Source organism: Austrofundulus limnaeus, unplaced genomic scaffold (genome assembly GCF_001266775.1).
Source record: "Austrofundulus limnaeus strain Quisiro unplaced genomic scaffold, Austrofundulus_limnaeus-1.0 Scaffold1753, whole genome shotgun sequence".
Taxonomy (NCBI): Eukaryota; Metazoa; Chordata; class Actinopteri; order Cyprinodontiformes; family Rivulidae; genus Austrofundulus; species Austrofundulus limnaeus.
This window is the reverse complement of record NW_013954155.1, coordinates 10,141-22,085: the sequence shown is the minus strand read 5'-3', so window position 1 is coordinate 22,085 and position 11,945 is coordinate 10,141. Positions and strand designations below refer to the sequence as shown.

The 11,945-nt window shown below is 42.4% G+C and overlaps 1 protein-coding gene across 1 annotated transcript in view; it reads left to right on the top strand.

Annotated features, from left to right (window-relative positions):
- LOC106536281 (lysine-specific demethylase 6A) overlaps nucleotides 1–9,989 on the top strand; it is a 28,583-nt gene extending 18,594 nt beyond the window's left edge. The window contains exons 3-6 of the mRNA XM_014033489.1: nucleotides 1,651–1,759; nucleotides 2,413–2,462; nucleotides 3,181–3,239; nucleotides 9,959–9,989. Coding sequence (XP_013888943.1) covers nucleotides 1,651–1,759; nucleotides 2,413–2,462; nucleotides 3,181–3,239; nucleotides 9,959–9,974 — 234 coding nt within the window. The 3' untranslated portion in view covers nucleotides 9,975–9,989. The remainder of the gene's footprint in view (nucleotides 1–1,650; nucleotides 1,760–2,412; nucleotides 2,463–3,180; nucleotides 3,240–9,958) is intronic.
- Nucleotides 9,990–11,945: the final 1,956 nt, after the last annotated feature.

Below are 11,945 nucleotides of genomic sequence, written 5' to 3'. Positions count from 1 at the left end.
GTATGGCACCGACGGAAAGGTCTGTCACCGCCCCGAGCTGCATGCTGCAGCGAAGTGTACTTGATTTGGGGTGGTAATTATGCTAATCTCCTCTCGCGTGCACGAGCAGCTGGATAGAACAGGTGAATTTACGCAGCTCATTTACGCACTTTTCCTGAAGACAGAAGAGTTTGTTGAATCTGACGTGACATGTTCGTACGAACCCTTTGTACGAACAAAAGTAAGAGAAATTTAGGAGAAGAATACAAACGTGTTCTTGCATGAGGCCCATTGTGCATGTATGTTGCAATATGTGTGATAACACTGTTGATTTATTCTTTTGTTTTTCATTTTAACTTCTTATTAGCTGTGTTTCGTTTGAAGAAAATGTCATTTCTTTCTCTACGTCTACAGACAGCAGTAACTTCATCAAAACTAGTTGATGACAGAATCATTACATCTTTTCCGACAGTAGCAACATGTTCCTGATAACTTCTCTCCATGGTCCTGAGATGAGACTTTTACTTCCTGTTTACTACTTCCTGTTTACTACACGCATGCGTCTGACGTAACTGATTCACTTCAAGCCAGTTGATGGACACGTCTGATTCACATTTATTCGTTTTTACATTTTTGTGAATTTAAAAAAATTTGCTCAAAATTTGAATTAAAATAGGATGGAAACACGGCTATTGGTTGATGTATTTTTATACACTGGGGCCTCCTCTGTCTTTCATTCCTCATAATACAAAATCCTTGGATTCTGGATTTAATTTCATTATTCTGCACAGAATTTAACTGACTTAAATATGTTTAGAGCATTTTAGGTATTGTTTTAAATAAAAAAGGGGCAATGCATTTTCAAAAACTTTAAACAAATAAGGCAAAGCAAGGCAGTCTTTGTCCCACACACTGGTCAGCAGRACCTGCCTGTGTTTGCTCTAGTTTTAAACTGAAGTGATGTTTCAGGCTCTGCCTGCTCCGGTGCTGAGACAGTTCAGTGTTGCAGAGCTTACAGAGAGCTTTACTTCCTCCCGTCTTAAAGTTTTAAAATAAAAACTGTCCTGAAGAATCCAGCAGCTTCAGGCATGTTTCCTCCCTGCAGCTCTGCTTCATATCAACAGCTGCCATGTTCAACAACAAACACTCTCATTGGATGAGACRAGYGATGAAGGCTATCTAAAGCCAATAGTGATCAAGATCCTGCCCCCCGCAGTGACTACTGGGTTTGTGTGTCTGTGTGTGTGCGTGTTCACAGGCAGCACAGAGATCTGATGGAGAAATATAAAGGAAATGTGTTAACGCACGTTTAAAAAATCGCTGTTAGCATCAGCTGCATTAACGCGATAACGTGCCCAGCACTAAATAATATTAGTGGTAACAAAACAAAGCAGTTTTGTTAGAATGTCTTCTTTTCCATGTTTCTACATCGTGGGGATAACAGTTTCTGTCAGATGTTACAGACCAGAGCTGCAAACAGCAGGTGCTATTCAAAATGATTYAAGATTATTCAGTTAATGCTTAGAAGAGTCTGCTGTGTCAGATGATCACCTGATTGTCTACACATTAAGGTCAGGTTCAAGTGAGAATTTGTGTGTTTTGGCCTCCTTGTGTGTAGAATCTCAAAATGTGTAGCAGCATAAATTGAACTTGTTACTATTGTTGGTTTAGGCTGTGAGCTGCTATGATGCCCTCATCCTGAAAGCAGAGGGAAAAGTGGACCCTGAGGTTTTCTGCCAGCTTGGTCACTTCAATCTCCTCCTGGAGGACTATCCAAAAGGTACATTTTAAGTGTAATGCAATTATTGTTTCTTTAAATAGTTTAAGTTGCACCTTAGTTACTACAAAAAATTCTGAATTAACAGTTCTTTGTCATGAAAAGTTCAGATCAGTTTATTTATATATTGCAAAGTCACAACAAACAGAGCACTGTAGATAAAAAGAACAATGTAAAGAAGAAAGCAGTAGATTGTGTTGAATCACTTCATCACAGTCTCCCATCCTGAGCAAACGGTGGAGAGGAAAAACTCCCTGCTAATCAGGAAGAAACCTCCAGCAGAACCAGGCTCAGGACAGGAGACCATCTGCCTCGACCGGCTGGTTGGAGGACAGGAAAGAGACACAGACAAACACAGAAGAACTGGTCCAGGACTGGTCCAGGTGCACCTTCTTCTGGAAGAGACAAAGAAAAAACATGATAGAAATAATAASAATAAACATGTAGAGAAGAGAGACTAAAGACAACAGCAGAGTGAGGAAATGTGGCTGCCTACAGCAGCCTAACTAAAGGAAACTATGTGTTCGTCTTTAAAAACAAGAATTTCTGGGTTCTGAAATGTAGCCAAACTAAACCTCCTTAGCTTATAACTACTATAATCTCACCACTATTTGTTTTTAAATCTTTTTTCCCACTTTCATCCCATCATTTTTCAGCATTATCAGCATACCAGAGGTACTTCAATTTACAGCCAGACTACTGGAAGGTGAGTTTGCTTAACACTGTTGGTGAGTGTTTATCAGAGGATTAAAATACATTCAACTCCCGTAGATATTCAACAATAACATATATTTTTCAGAGACTGAACAATTCCACAGGAAGTTTGATAAGTTACATAATTGATTCARTATTGATAATGGTCTCTTTAAATATAAATAAACTCATTTCTTTTATTAGTGTTTTGTTTCTGGAACCTCTAAAGAAAGGTTTGCTGTGATATATTTTTATAGTTTCTAATAAACACTACATGCAGGATTTAAGATTAGTGCATATAAAAAAGGGGACTATATATCCATTGTGTCATCTTTACTGGAGATGAACATGCCCATTTAGTTTGATATTTAATTGATTTAAACAAACATTAAACACATGTTGACAGTTAGGTTGTGATCATGCCTGACAGTGCTGGGTTCATATTTCATTTCTTCACAGGCACAGCAATTATGTGTTGGTCTGACTATCACAACTATCACTAGRTTGTGTGAAACTGATTAGACAAAAATAGGCATTGATTTCACAGGACRAGACTTTTCCTCCTTGTTTTTTAGCAGTTCATGTCAGTGTTTTATAAGTAATGAAAATATGCAAAGTGGGGTTTAACACCACCCAGCTGCAGCCTCGATGTACAGTAAATATCTGAACTAAAGAAACTGCAGAAAAGTGCCTGCATTGTTGAATTTAAGTTTTGTCACCTTTCCCCCCAGAATGCTGCCTTTTTATATGGCCTGGGAATGGTGTACTTYCGTTACAATGCATTTCAGTGGTAAGTACTTCTTTACTGCATACTCTGCCTCATCTGTATTTAAGAATGTAAAGAACAAAAGCCTCTTCTCTTGTGCAAGCAATGTAATTCAAATCAGTTCAGCTTATTTATACAGCTCCAGTTCACTCCAAAAKTCATCTCARGGCACTGTACAAAAACATTCACATRGATTATAAAATACTGATTTAGTAAAAATTATCTAAATAAGCAATTTCTCAGCCTGAGTAGCTCATTGGCAACAGTGGGGGAAAATAATTCCTTTTTAACAGGAAGAAACCTCCAGCAGGACCAGAGCTGGGCTATACGATACGAGATATATCATGATATTCAGCAAACGATACGATTCGATTTTCTGAAAGGTTTTAGAGGGACAGAGTGATTTTGGTGAAATTTTGTGACTGTTCCATAGACTTGGATTGAATTAATTGTACTGAACACCATCAACACAATACCTGGCTCTGATTGGACAGAGATCTAGTCTACAGCTGGACAAAATGAATAAAAGATGTGGTGAGAACATTAGTTTTCTTTAATGGAAACAGTACAAACCTTTGTAAAATAAATGAAGTGCAGAAAGTACCCTGTTCTGAACAGTGTCATTGACAGCTGTTTTGACCTTGACACTTAACATTTAAGTGAGTCACTCCAGGCACCTGGTAACTGCATCCCGCTAGTGGGTCGAAGTCATAGGTCTTTTTTTTCCTTGGTTGTCCTCCAGACAACCGGGAGGTGGGATCTGGTTGTCCGAAACGAAAATAGGTTATCTTGGACAGCCTAAACAATGGTTGTGTCAACCCGTTTTACGTTGTCAAGAAAAAAGAAAACTTCATTCTGAAGGTGTGGCGGCTTTTATTTTGCCGTGGCGGAGCACCACGACTACATGTAGGGGAAACCCTGCCATGGATGACATGGTTCTTAAGAACTTATTTGATTTCATTTTTGGAAGTAACCCTTGGATGGAACCCCAACAAACAGCCACCAAGATGAGGGGCAATAAGTACTCCCAGTCCTGCTCGGCGCCTCTCAGCATGGGCAACTCCAGAGTGGAAGAGTGTCCAACCCCTCTGGAGGAGACTGGTTCCAGAGCCAGAGCGGTGCGTCGAGGTGATTCCAACTATATCTAGTGGGAACCTCTCAACCTCACACACCAGCTCAGGCTCCTTCCCCACCAGAGAGGTGACATTCCRMRTCCCTAGAGCCAGCTTCTGTAGCCGAGGATCGGACTGCCAAGGTCCCCTTAGAACACTCAGTCCAATGTTGCCTCTCCACCACAATAAGGTGACAGCCCAGGGAGAGGAYGCAAGTTTTCAATTAATGAATTAATCTAACGTTGATTGATCTTATCTATCAATTAATGAATAATTGTTAAGCAGCCGTTTTCTTAAAAACCTAGCTGAGAATCAGACCGCCAAGGTCCTCGCCTTCGACCACTGCCCAACACACACTGCACCCAACCCCTTTGGCCCCTCCCACAGATGGTGAGCCCATGGGAGGAGGGACTCAYGTTTCCTCTTCGGGCTGTGCTAAACCGGGCTCCATGGGCGAAAGCCTGGCCACCAGGCGCTCACCAACATGTCTCACCTCCAGGCCGTGCTCCAGAGTGGGGCCCTGGTGACCCGCGTCAGGGCGAGGGAACACAGAATCCATTTATGGTACCCATCATAGGGGTCTTTGGGCTGCACTTTGTCTGATCCCTCACCTAGGACCTGTTTGCATTGGGTGACCCTAACATAGCTCCTAGGATCTTTGGGACAATCAAACCTCTCTGCCATGATAAGTTGGCAGCCCAGGGAGAAGTCTATCTTGGTGCCTGTACGTTGAGGTTCACACCAGTGAATGAGAGGGTAGCCTCCATCCGCATATGGATGGGGGGATGGGTCCTGACTCTTTGTGCCTATGAGCCTAATAGTAGTTCAGATTACCCACCCTTTTTTGGAGTCCTTGGAGGGGGTGCTGGAGAGTGCTCCTAACGGGGACTCCCTCGTTCTGCTGAGGGACTTCAACACTCACGTGGGAAATGACAATGAGACTTGGAGGAGTGTGGTTGAGAGGAACCCTGCCCCGATCTGAACCTGAATGTTGTGTTGTTATTGGGCTTCTGTGCTCATCATGGATTGTTCATAACGAACACCATGTTCAAGCATAAGGGTGTCCATTAGTGCTCCTGGCACCAGGATACTCTAGGCCGCAGTTTGATGATCGACTTTGTCGTTTTATCTGATTTGCGGCCGCATGTCTTGAACTCTCGGGTGAAAAGAGGGGTGGAGCTGTCAACTGACCACTACCTGGTTGTGAATTGGCTCCATTGGTAGAGGAGGATGCCAGTCAGACCTGGCAGACCCAAACGTATAGTGAGGGTCTGCTGGGAACGTCTGGCAGAGTCTCCCGTCAGACAGAGCTTCAACTCACACCTCCAGAAGAACTTCGAACATGGTCCGGGGGAGGTGGGGGACATTGAGTCCGAGTGGGCCATGTTCTGTGCCTCCATTGTCGAGGTGGCTACCTGAGCTGTGGCCATAAGGTTGTCGGTGCCTGTCATGGCGGCAACCCTTGAACCCACTTGTGGACATCGGTGGTGAGGGATGCAGTCAGGCTGAAGAAGGAGTCCTATCTGGTCTTTTTGGCCTGTGGGACTCTGGAAGCAGCCAAATAGGTATCAACAATCCTAGTGGATTGCGGCTCGAGTGGTTGCTGAGGCAAAAACTCGGGCGTGGGAGGAGTTCATAGAGGCCATGAAAAAAGACTTCTGTACTGCTTTGAGGCGATTCTGGTCCACCATCCGGCGTCTCGGGGGTAAAGCAGTTTTCCACCATCACTATTTATGGTGGGGATGGTGTGCTACTGACCGCAACTCAGGACGTAGCAGGTCGGTAGGGACAATACTTGGAAAACCTCCTTCATCCCACTGACATGTCTACCCATGAAGAAGCAGAGCCTGAGGACCTTGGGTCGGATTCTCCAATCTCTGGTGGTGAGGTCACTGAGGTGGTTAAAAAGCTTCTCGGTGATAAGGTGCCGGGGGTGGATGAGATTCGCCCGCAGTTCCTTAAGGCTCTGGATGTTATGGGGTTGTGTTGGTTGATGCGACTCAACAATATCACTTGGACATCAGGGGCAGTTCCCCTGGATTGACAGACCTGGGAGGTGGTTCCCCGTATTTAAAAAGTGGGACTGCAGAGTGTGTGCCAATTATAGGGGGATCACACTTCTAAGCCTCCCTGGTAAGGTCTATTCAGGGGTCCTGGGGTCGCAGATAACAGAGGAGGGGGAGGACGGGGGAGACGAGTGGTGAAATTATTTCTAAGTTTATCTGACTTATTTATTTTATTTTTATTGTTTTTATCGTCCTGCAGGCTCTGAGAGAAAATTAATTTGAAGCTGAGCTTTTGATAAAAATCATTAGATTACTGTAAACGTTTGTAAACCTACAAAATGAGGGAAAATCTGTGTCAATTACAGACATTCTGTTCACATGAGCAGTTGTCAGTCAGCACCTGTCATCCTCCAGACGGACGTCGGTGCGCGAGTTTGAGCCAACCGCTTCTTTTGACATTGATCAGCTGACTGATTTAAATACATCTTAACATCCAGGAGGTACTTTACATTGACTGTTTAGGTTTGAGTGTGGGCGTGTTCCTGCGGAAGGACCTAGTGCTCACGTGCGGCTATGATTTATAAATGAAAGGTGCGCAGAAACGTGTGTACGCACGGTTTTATAAATCTGAATTTTTTTTTGGCGTACACTATTTTCGCCTTTTGGCCGTACGTTCATTTTTAGTATGGTTTCCACGCAATCCTTTATAAATCTGACTCCTGGAGAGGAGGGTCCATCGGAGAGTTGAATCTCGGATTCAGGAAGAGCAGTGTGGTTTTGTCCTGGTCGTGGAACAGTGGACCAGCTCTACACTCTCTGCAGGGTCCTGGAGGGTGCATGGGAGTTCAACCAGTCTACATGTGTTTTGTGGACTTGGAGAAGGCATTCGACCATGTCCCTCGGGAACTCCTGTGAGGGGTACTCCAGGAGTATGGGGYACCAGGCTCGTTGATACATGCTGTTAGGTCCTTGTACGACCGTTGCCAGAGCTTGGTCCACATTGCCGGTAGTAAGTCGGACTCAGTTCCGGTGAGAGTTGAACTACGCCAAGGYTGCCCTTTTTCACAGATTCTGTTCATAACTTTTATGGACAGAAATTCTAGGAGCAGCCAAGGTGTTGAGGGGATCCTTTTTGGTGACCTTAGGATCACATCTCTGCTTTTTGCGGATGATGTGGTCCTATTTGCTTCATCAGATCTTGATCTCCAGCTCTCACTGGAGCGGTTCACAGCTGAGTGTGAAGCAGTCGGGATGAGGATCAGTGCCTCCAAATCAGAGGCCATGGTCTTGAGCTGGAAACCAGTAGGGTGCCTTCTCCGGGTCGGGGAGGAGGTCCTGCCCCAAGTGAAGGAGTTTAAGTATCTCAGGGTCTTGTTCACGAATGAGGGAAGAATGGAATGGGAGATCAACAGGCGGATTGGTGCTGCATCTGCAGTGATGCGGGTGCTGTACCGGTCTGTCGTGGTGAAGAGAGAGCTGAGGCAGAAGGCKAAACTCTCGATTCACCAGTAGGTCTATGTTCCTACCCTCATCTATGGTCACGAACTTTGGGTAGTGACCGAAAGAATGAGATCGCGGATACAAGCAGCTGAAATGAGTTTCCTCCACAGGGTGTCTAGACTCTCCCTCAGAGATAGCGTGAGAAGCTTAGTCATCCAGGAGGGACTTAGAGTAGAGCTGCTGCTCCTCCACGTCCAGAGGAGCCAGTTGAGGTGATGCCTCCTGGACGCCTCCCTGGTAAGGTGTTCTGGGCATGACCCACTGGAAGGAGGCCCAGAGGAAGACCCATGACACGCTGAGGGACTATGTTTCTCGGCTGGCCTGGGAACGTCTTGGGATTCCCCCGGATGAGCTGGTCCAAGTGGCCGGCCACTCCTGGGAAGATACACCACTGTTCCATGTCTTTGCCTTTTGTGGAAAATGGCTCTCACTGTGGTACGCTGGAATCCAAATGCTTTGGAAATGGCTATATAACCCTTTCCAGACTGATAGATATTTCTCATTTGTTCCTGAATTTCATTGGATCTCCGCATGATGTGTAGCTTTTAAGGATCTTTTGGTAGACTTCACTTTGTCAGGCAGGTCCTATTTAAGTGATGTCTTAATTGAGAGCAGGTGTGGCAATAATCTGGCCTGGATGTGGCTGGAGACAGAGTACTCAGGTGTGAGAAACCACAGTTATGTTTGAACAAGGGGAGCAATCACTTTTTCACACAGGGTCAAGTAGGTTTGGATTTTTTCCTCCCTTTTATTATAAACACCTTCATTTAAAAATAGCATTTTGTGTTTACCTGTGTTGTCTTTGACTAATATTTAAATTAGTTTGATGTTCCGAAACATTTAAGTGTGGCAAACATGCAAAAAATCAGGAAGGGGGCAAACACTTTTTCACACCGCTGTACATGTCTGAGAAACAGATAATATTGGCCCTTTAAGCCAAGTCTTAAGACAGAGTGTCAGTATCACGGACAGAAATTGGAAGTTGGTTTTACAAAAGAGGAGCCTGATAAAGGAAAGCTCTGCCTCCGAAAACTAAACCTGCAGTCTTAGAGTGAAGCTCTGTTTGGAAACTATAGAACAATAAGGTCTTTGATATAAGGCTGAACTTGGTTGTTGAGAGCTTTGTATGGTAGAAGTAAGATTTCAAATTTTATTTTGCGGGAAGAAGACATTTTAGGGAAGCTAAAATTAGAGAAATATCTCATCAGAACTCTAGCAACAGCATTTTGGATCAGTTTAAAGTAGGAATGTGCGATATGGCAAAAAATTCATATCACGATGTACATTATAATGAGTGGCAGTAACGATATTTATATCACGATATAAAACTTATAATAGAAAATAAATAMATCACACATTAATTGAGTGGAATAAATATGCATAGGTAAAAAAATTAGACCTTAAAATCTCCTTTTTTAAGGGACACTTTAAAGTCTCCCATAAAAATAAAATAATAAAATATATAAATTATATATATGTATAATCACACACACAATAACTTTAATGTAACAGATATCTGCATCCATTGGATGTTGTGTTTGGAATCACCTGCTTCGTTTTAAGGTGGTAAAACAAATTGTTTGTATTTATTCCTTTCTACACACTTTGCAGATTATTTTTTCTGCACTCCACCTGTTTAATCTGTGCTCGCTCCTGCAGGGTGACAATCATTATAGTCGCGCTTTTGAGTGCGCGCGAATTCGGCCGTGCGTCGTCTAGGGTTGGGCATAATCGTATCATGTGCAATTAATCGTCAGAAAAACATTAATCGATTACTTTTTGGCACTTGATGATTAATACGATTAATGCCACCAGTCAGACTGACTGGGATTACTCTGGTCAGTCCGCTCAGTGCTCCTCTCCGCTTCAACTATGACGAACATTAAAAATAAAGTTCTGTAATTTATTTATCAATCAACACAATTTAAAATATGATGTATAGCCTGAAATCTGTAATTTTCACACAATTTGGAACAATTTTTTACAAGTAGCAAATCTTTCCCACTAAACTGGTCATGTGACTATGAAATAAGGGTCTCCAGGGGATTAATCGTCAAATTAATTGTTATCAGCTAAATACCATAATTAATCGTGATTTTTTTTTGCCAATATTGCCCAACCCTAGCATCGTCGCGCTATGACAGCAGGAGAAACGAGGTCCAGACTGATTTTTGTGCGTCTCACCTGAGCAGTGACTTCACCTGAGCACTGACTTCACCTGAGCACTGACTTCACCTGAGCACTGACTCCACCTGAGCACTGACTTCACCTGAGCACTGACTTCACCTGAGCACTGACCTCACCTGCACTGACAGTCGCCTTGCTGCGTGGAAATGAATGGAGAGCGAGCGACGTCGCCCCCCGTGTGTCGAGCCCTTCACACATGCAGCGGTGCTCGCTCCTCCTGCAGCAGGCAGTGTGGTCGGTCGGCAGCCGACCGGAGGACGCGCCATCACGTAAATATGTAAACAGTTCAACGTTCATTTTCACACACCTGAACCAGGTCCAGATAAGTTTTTTTCCTCTCTTCATTTGCGCTCTCAGCCAGGCTGCTTCCTCTGTTTTGACTCCAGCTGGTTACATCATCAAAAACAATTGTGCTGTTGGCTGATAGACTACAGATCTCTATCATAGGACAAATTTATATTGTTTCTACTGTGTATCGTTTRTATCGCGCATTCCTAGTTTAAAGTGGACATCATGTTTTTAAATAATTTCTTTTCACATTTAAATAATTCAGTTGGGGTCTTTATGAAGTGAAACTGCAATGCTTTGGTCTAAATTTCTACTTATWATAACTTTACTAGCTTCTATTTAAACCCTTTTCTGCTGCGTGTCTCAAAGCAGCTAGTTTTTCTACTGTTCCTTTAAGACAATTTAAGCCCTGCCCCCATCCGGCTTCCTAACCAGTCCGCTCCGGATTGAGAGAAGGGGTTAGCATTTTCTAGTGTGCAGAAATGTTTTATTTACAATTTAATTAAAAGATGTCAACAACAGAAGACTTCCCCATCCAGCCTTTACTGTATAAACTGAAAAATCTTCCAGATTTATTATTTCTGTTAATCACTAAACTAATATTTAGCTGTATAACTGTGGTTTCTGAAAACTGTTTCACATTTGTGAAGCATGAAGTTGACCAACTACTGCCACTTGTGAATAGGTATTCCAACCCAGGATGATTTGACATTTCACAACTACTTTCCATTTCTTGGTTTACTTAATGTATTATTATTATTATTATTATTATAAAACATTTTTTTGCATATTTTGATATTTTGTGAACTTTCAGTACTTAGTGGCATGGCTTGGGCGTTAGTACAGTATTTCTTCTAGAACAGTGTGGACAACGAACAATAAAAATGGAGAGAAAAAAAGTAAAATGTCCTTAGCCAGGGCATTATAAAATACCAAACAAGCATTGAAGTTTTTGAACATTGAGTATTCTTTGTAAATCAAATCTAAAATAAGGTAGTTAAAACAAAAAGAACCTAAAATCACCATTTTAGTGAGATGTTTACCGTTGTAAAGAGGCAGTAATCAGTATTCAGTGAGCAGATTGCATGGTGTTGCAATGGTCTGAAGCTGTGTGTGTGTGTGTGGATTTGGGGGATTTAGTGTGTAACTAATTGTCTTTTCAGACTGGAGACATTCATGTAGCGACAGTATGGAGCCAGTCATGGATCATATTTTATTATGTGACTTTACTGAGATGCTCAGTTTTGCTCAAATGATAAAACAGTGATCATAACCTTGTTTGGTTCTGTTATTTTTGTTGTATATTGTCATTTAGCAGCAAATAACCAAATTAAGCATTGCGTTGAGYTCTGGGCTAAAAGGTTTAAAAGTGGGAAATTTTTGATAACTTCAGGGCAGTAAAGATGACACAGCACAAATTACTACATTTTCCATTTAATTAATTAATTTATTTGCTTCTATTACTCATTTTAGTTATTGAAAGTATTGTGGAAAAGATGCTTTAGAAACGAATTATAGTTATTTTTTCAATGAAAAACATTTGTGCTCATGTGTTTGAATTTCTTCAAATGTGAAAGTATTCTCAAGTTTTCATTAATTTCAAAAATAGAGTTTTATTTGATAGGTGTGGACATTGC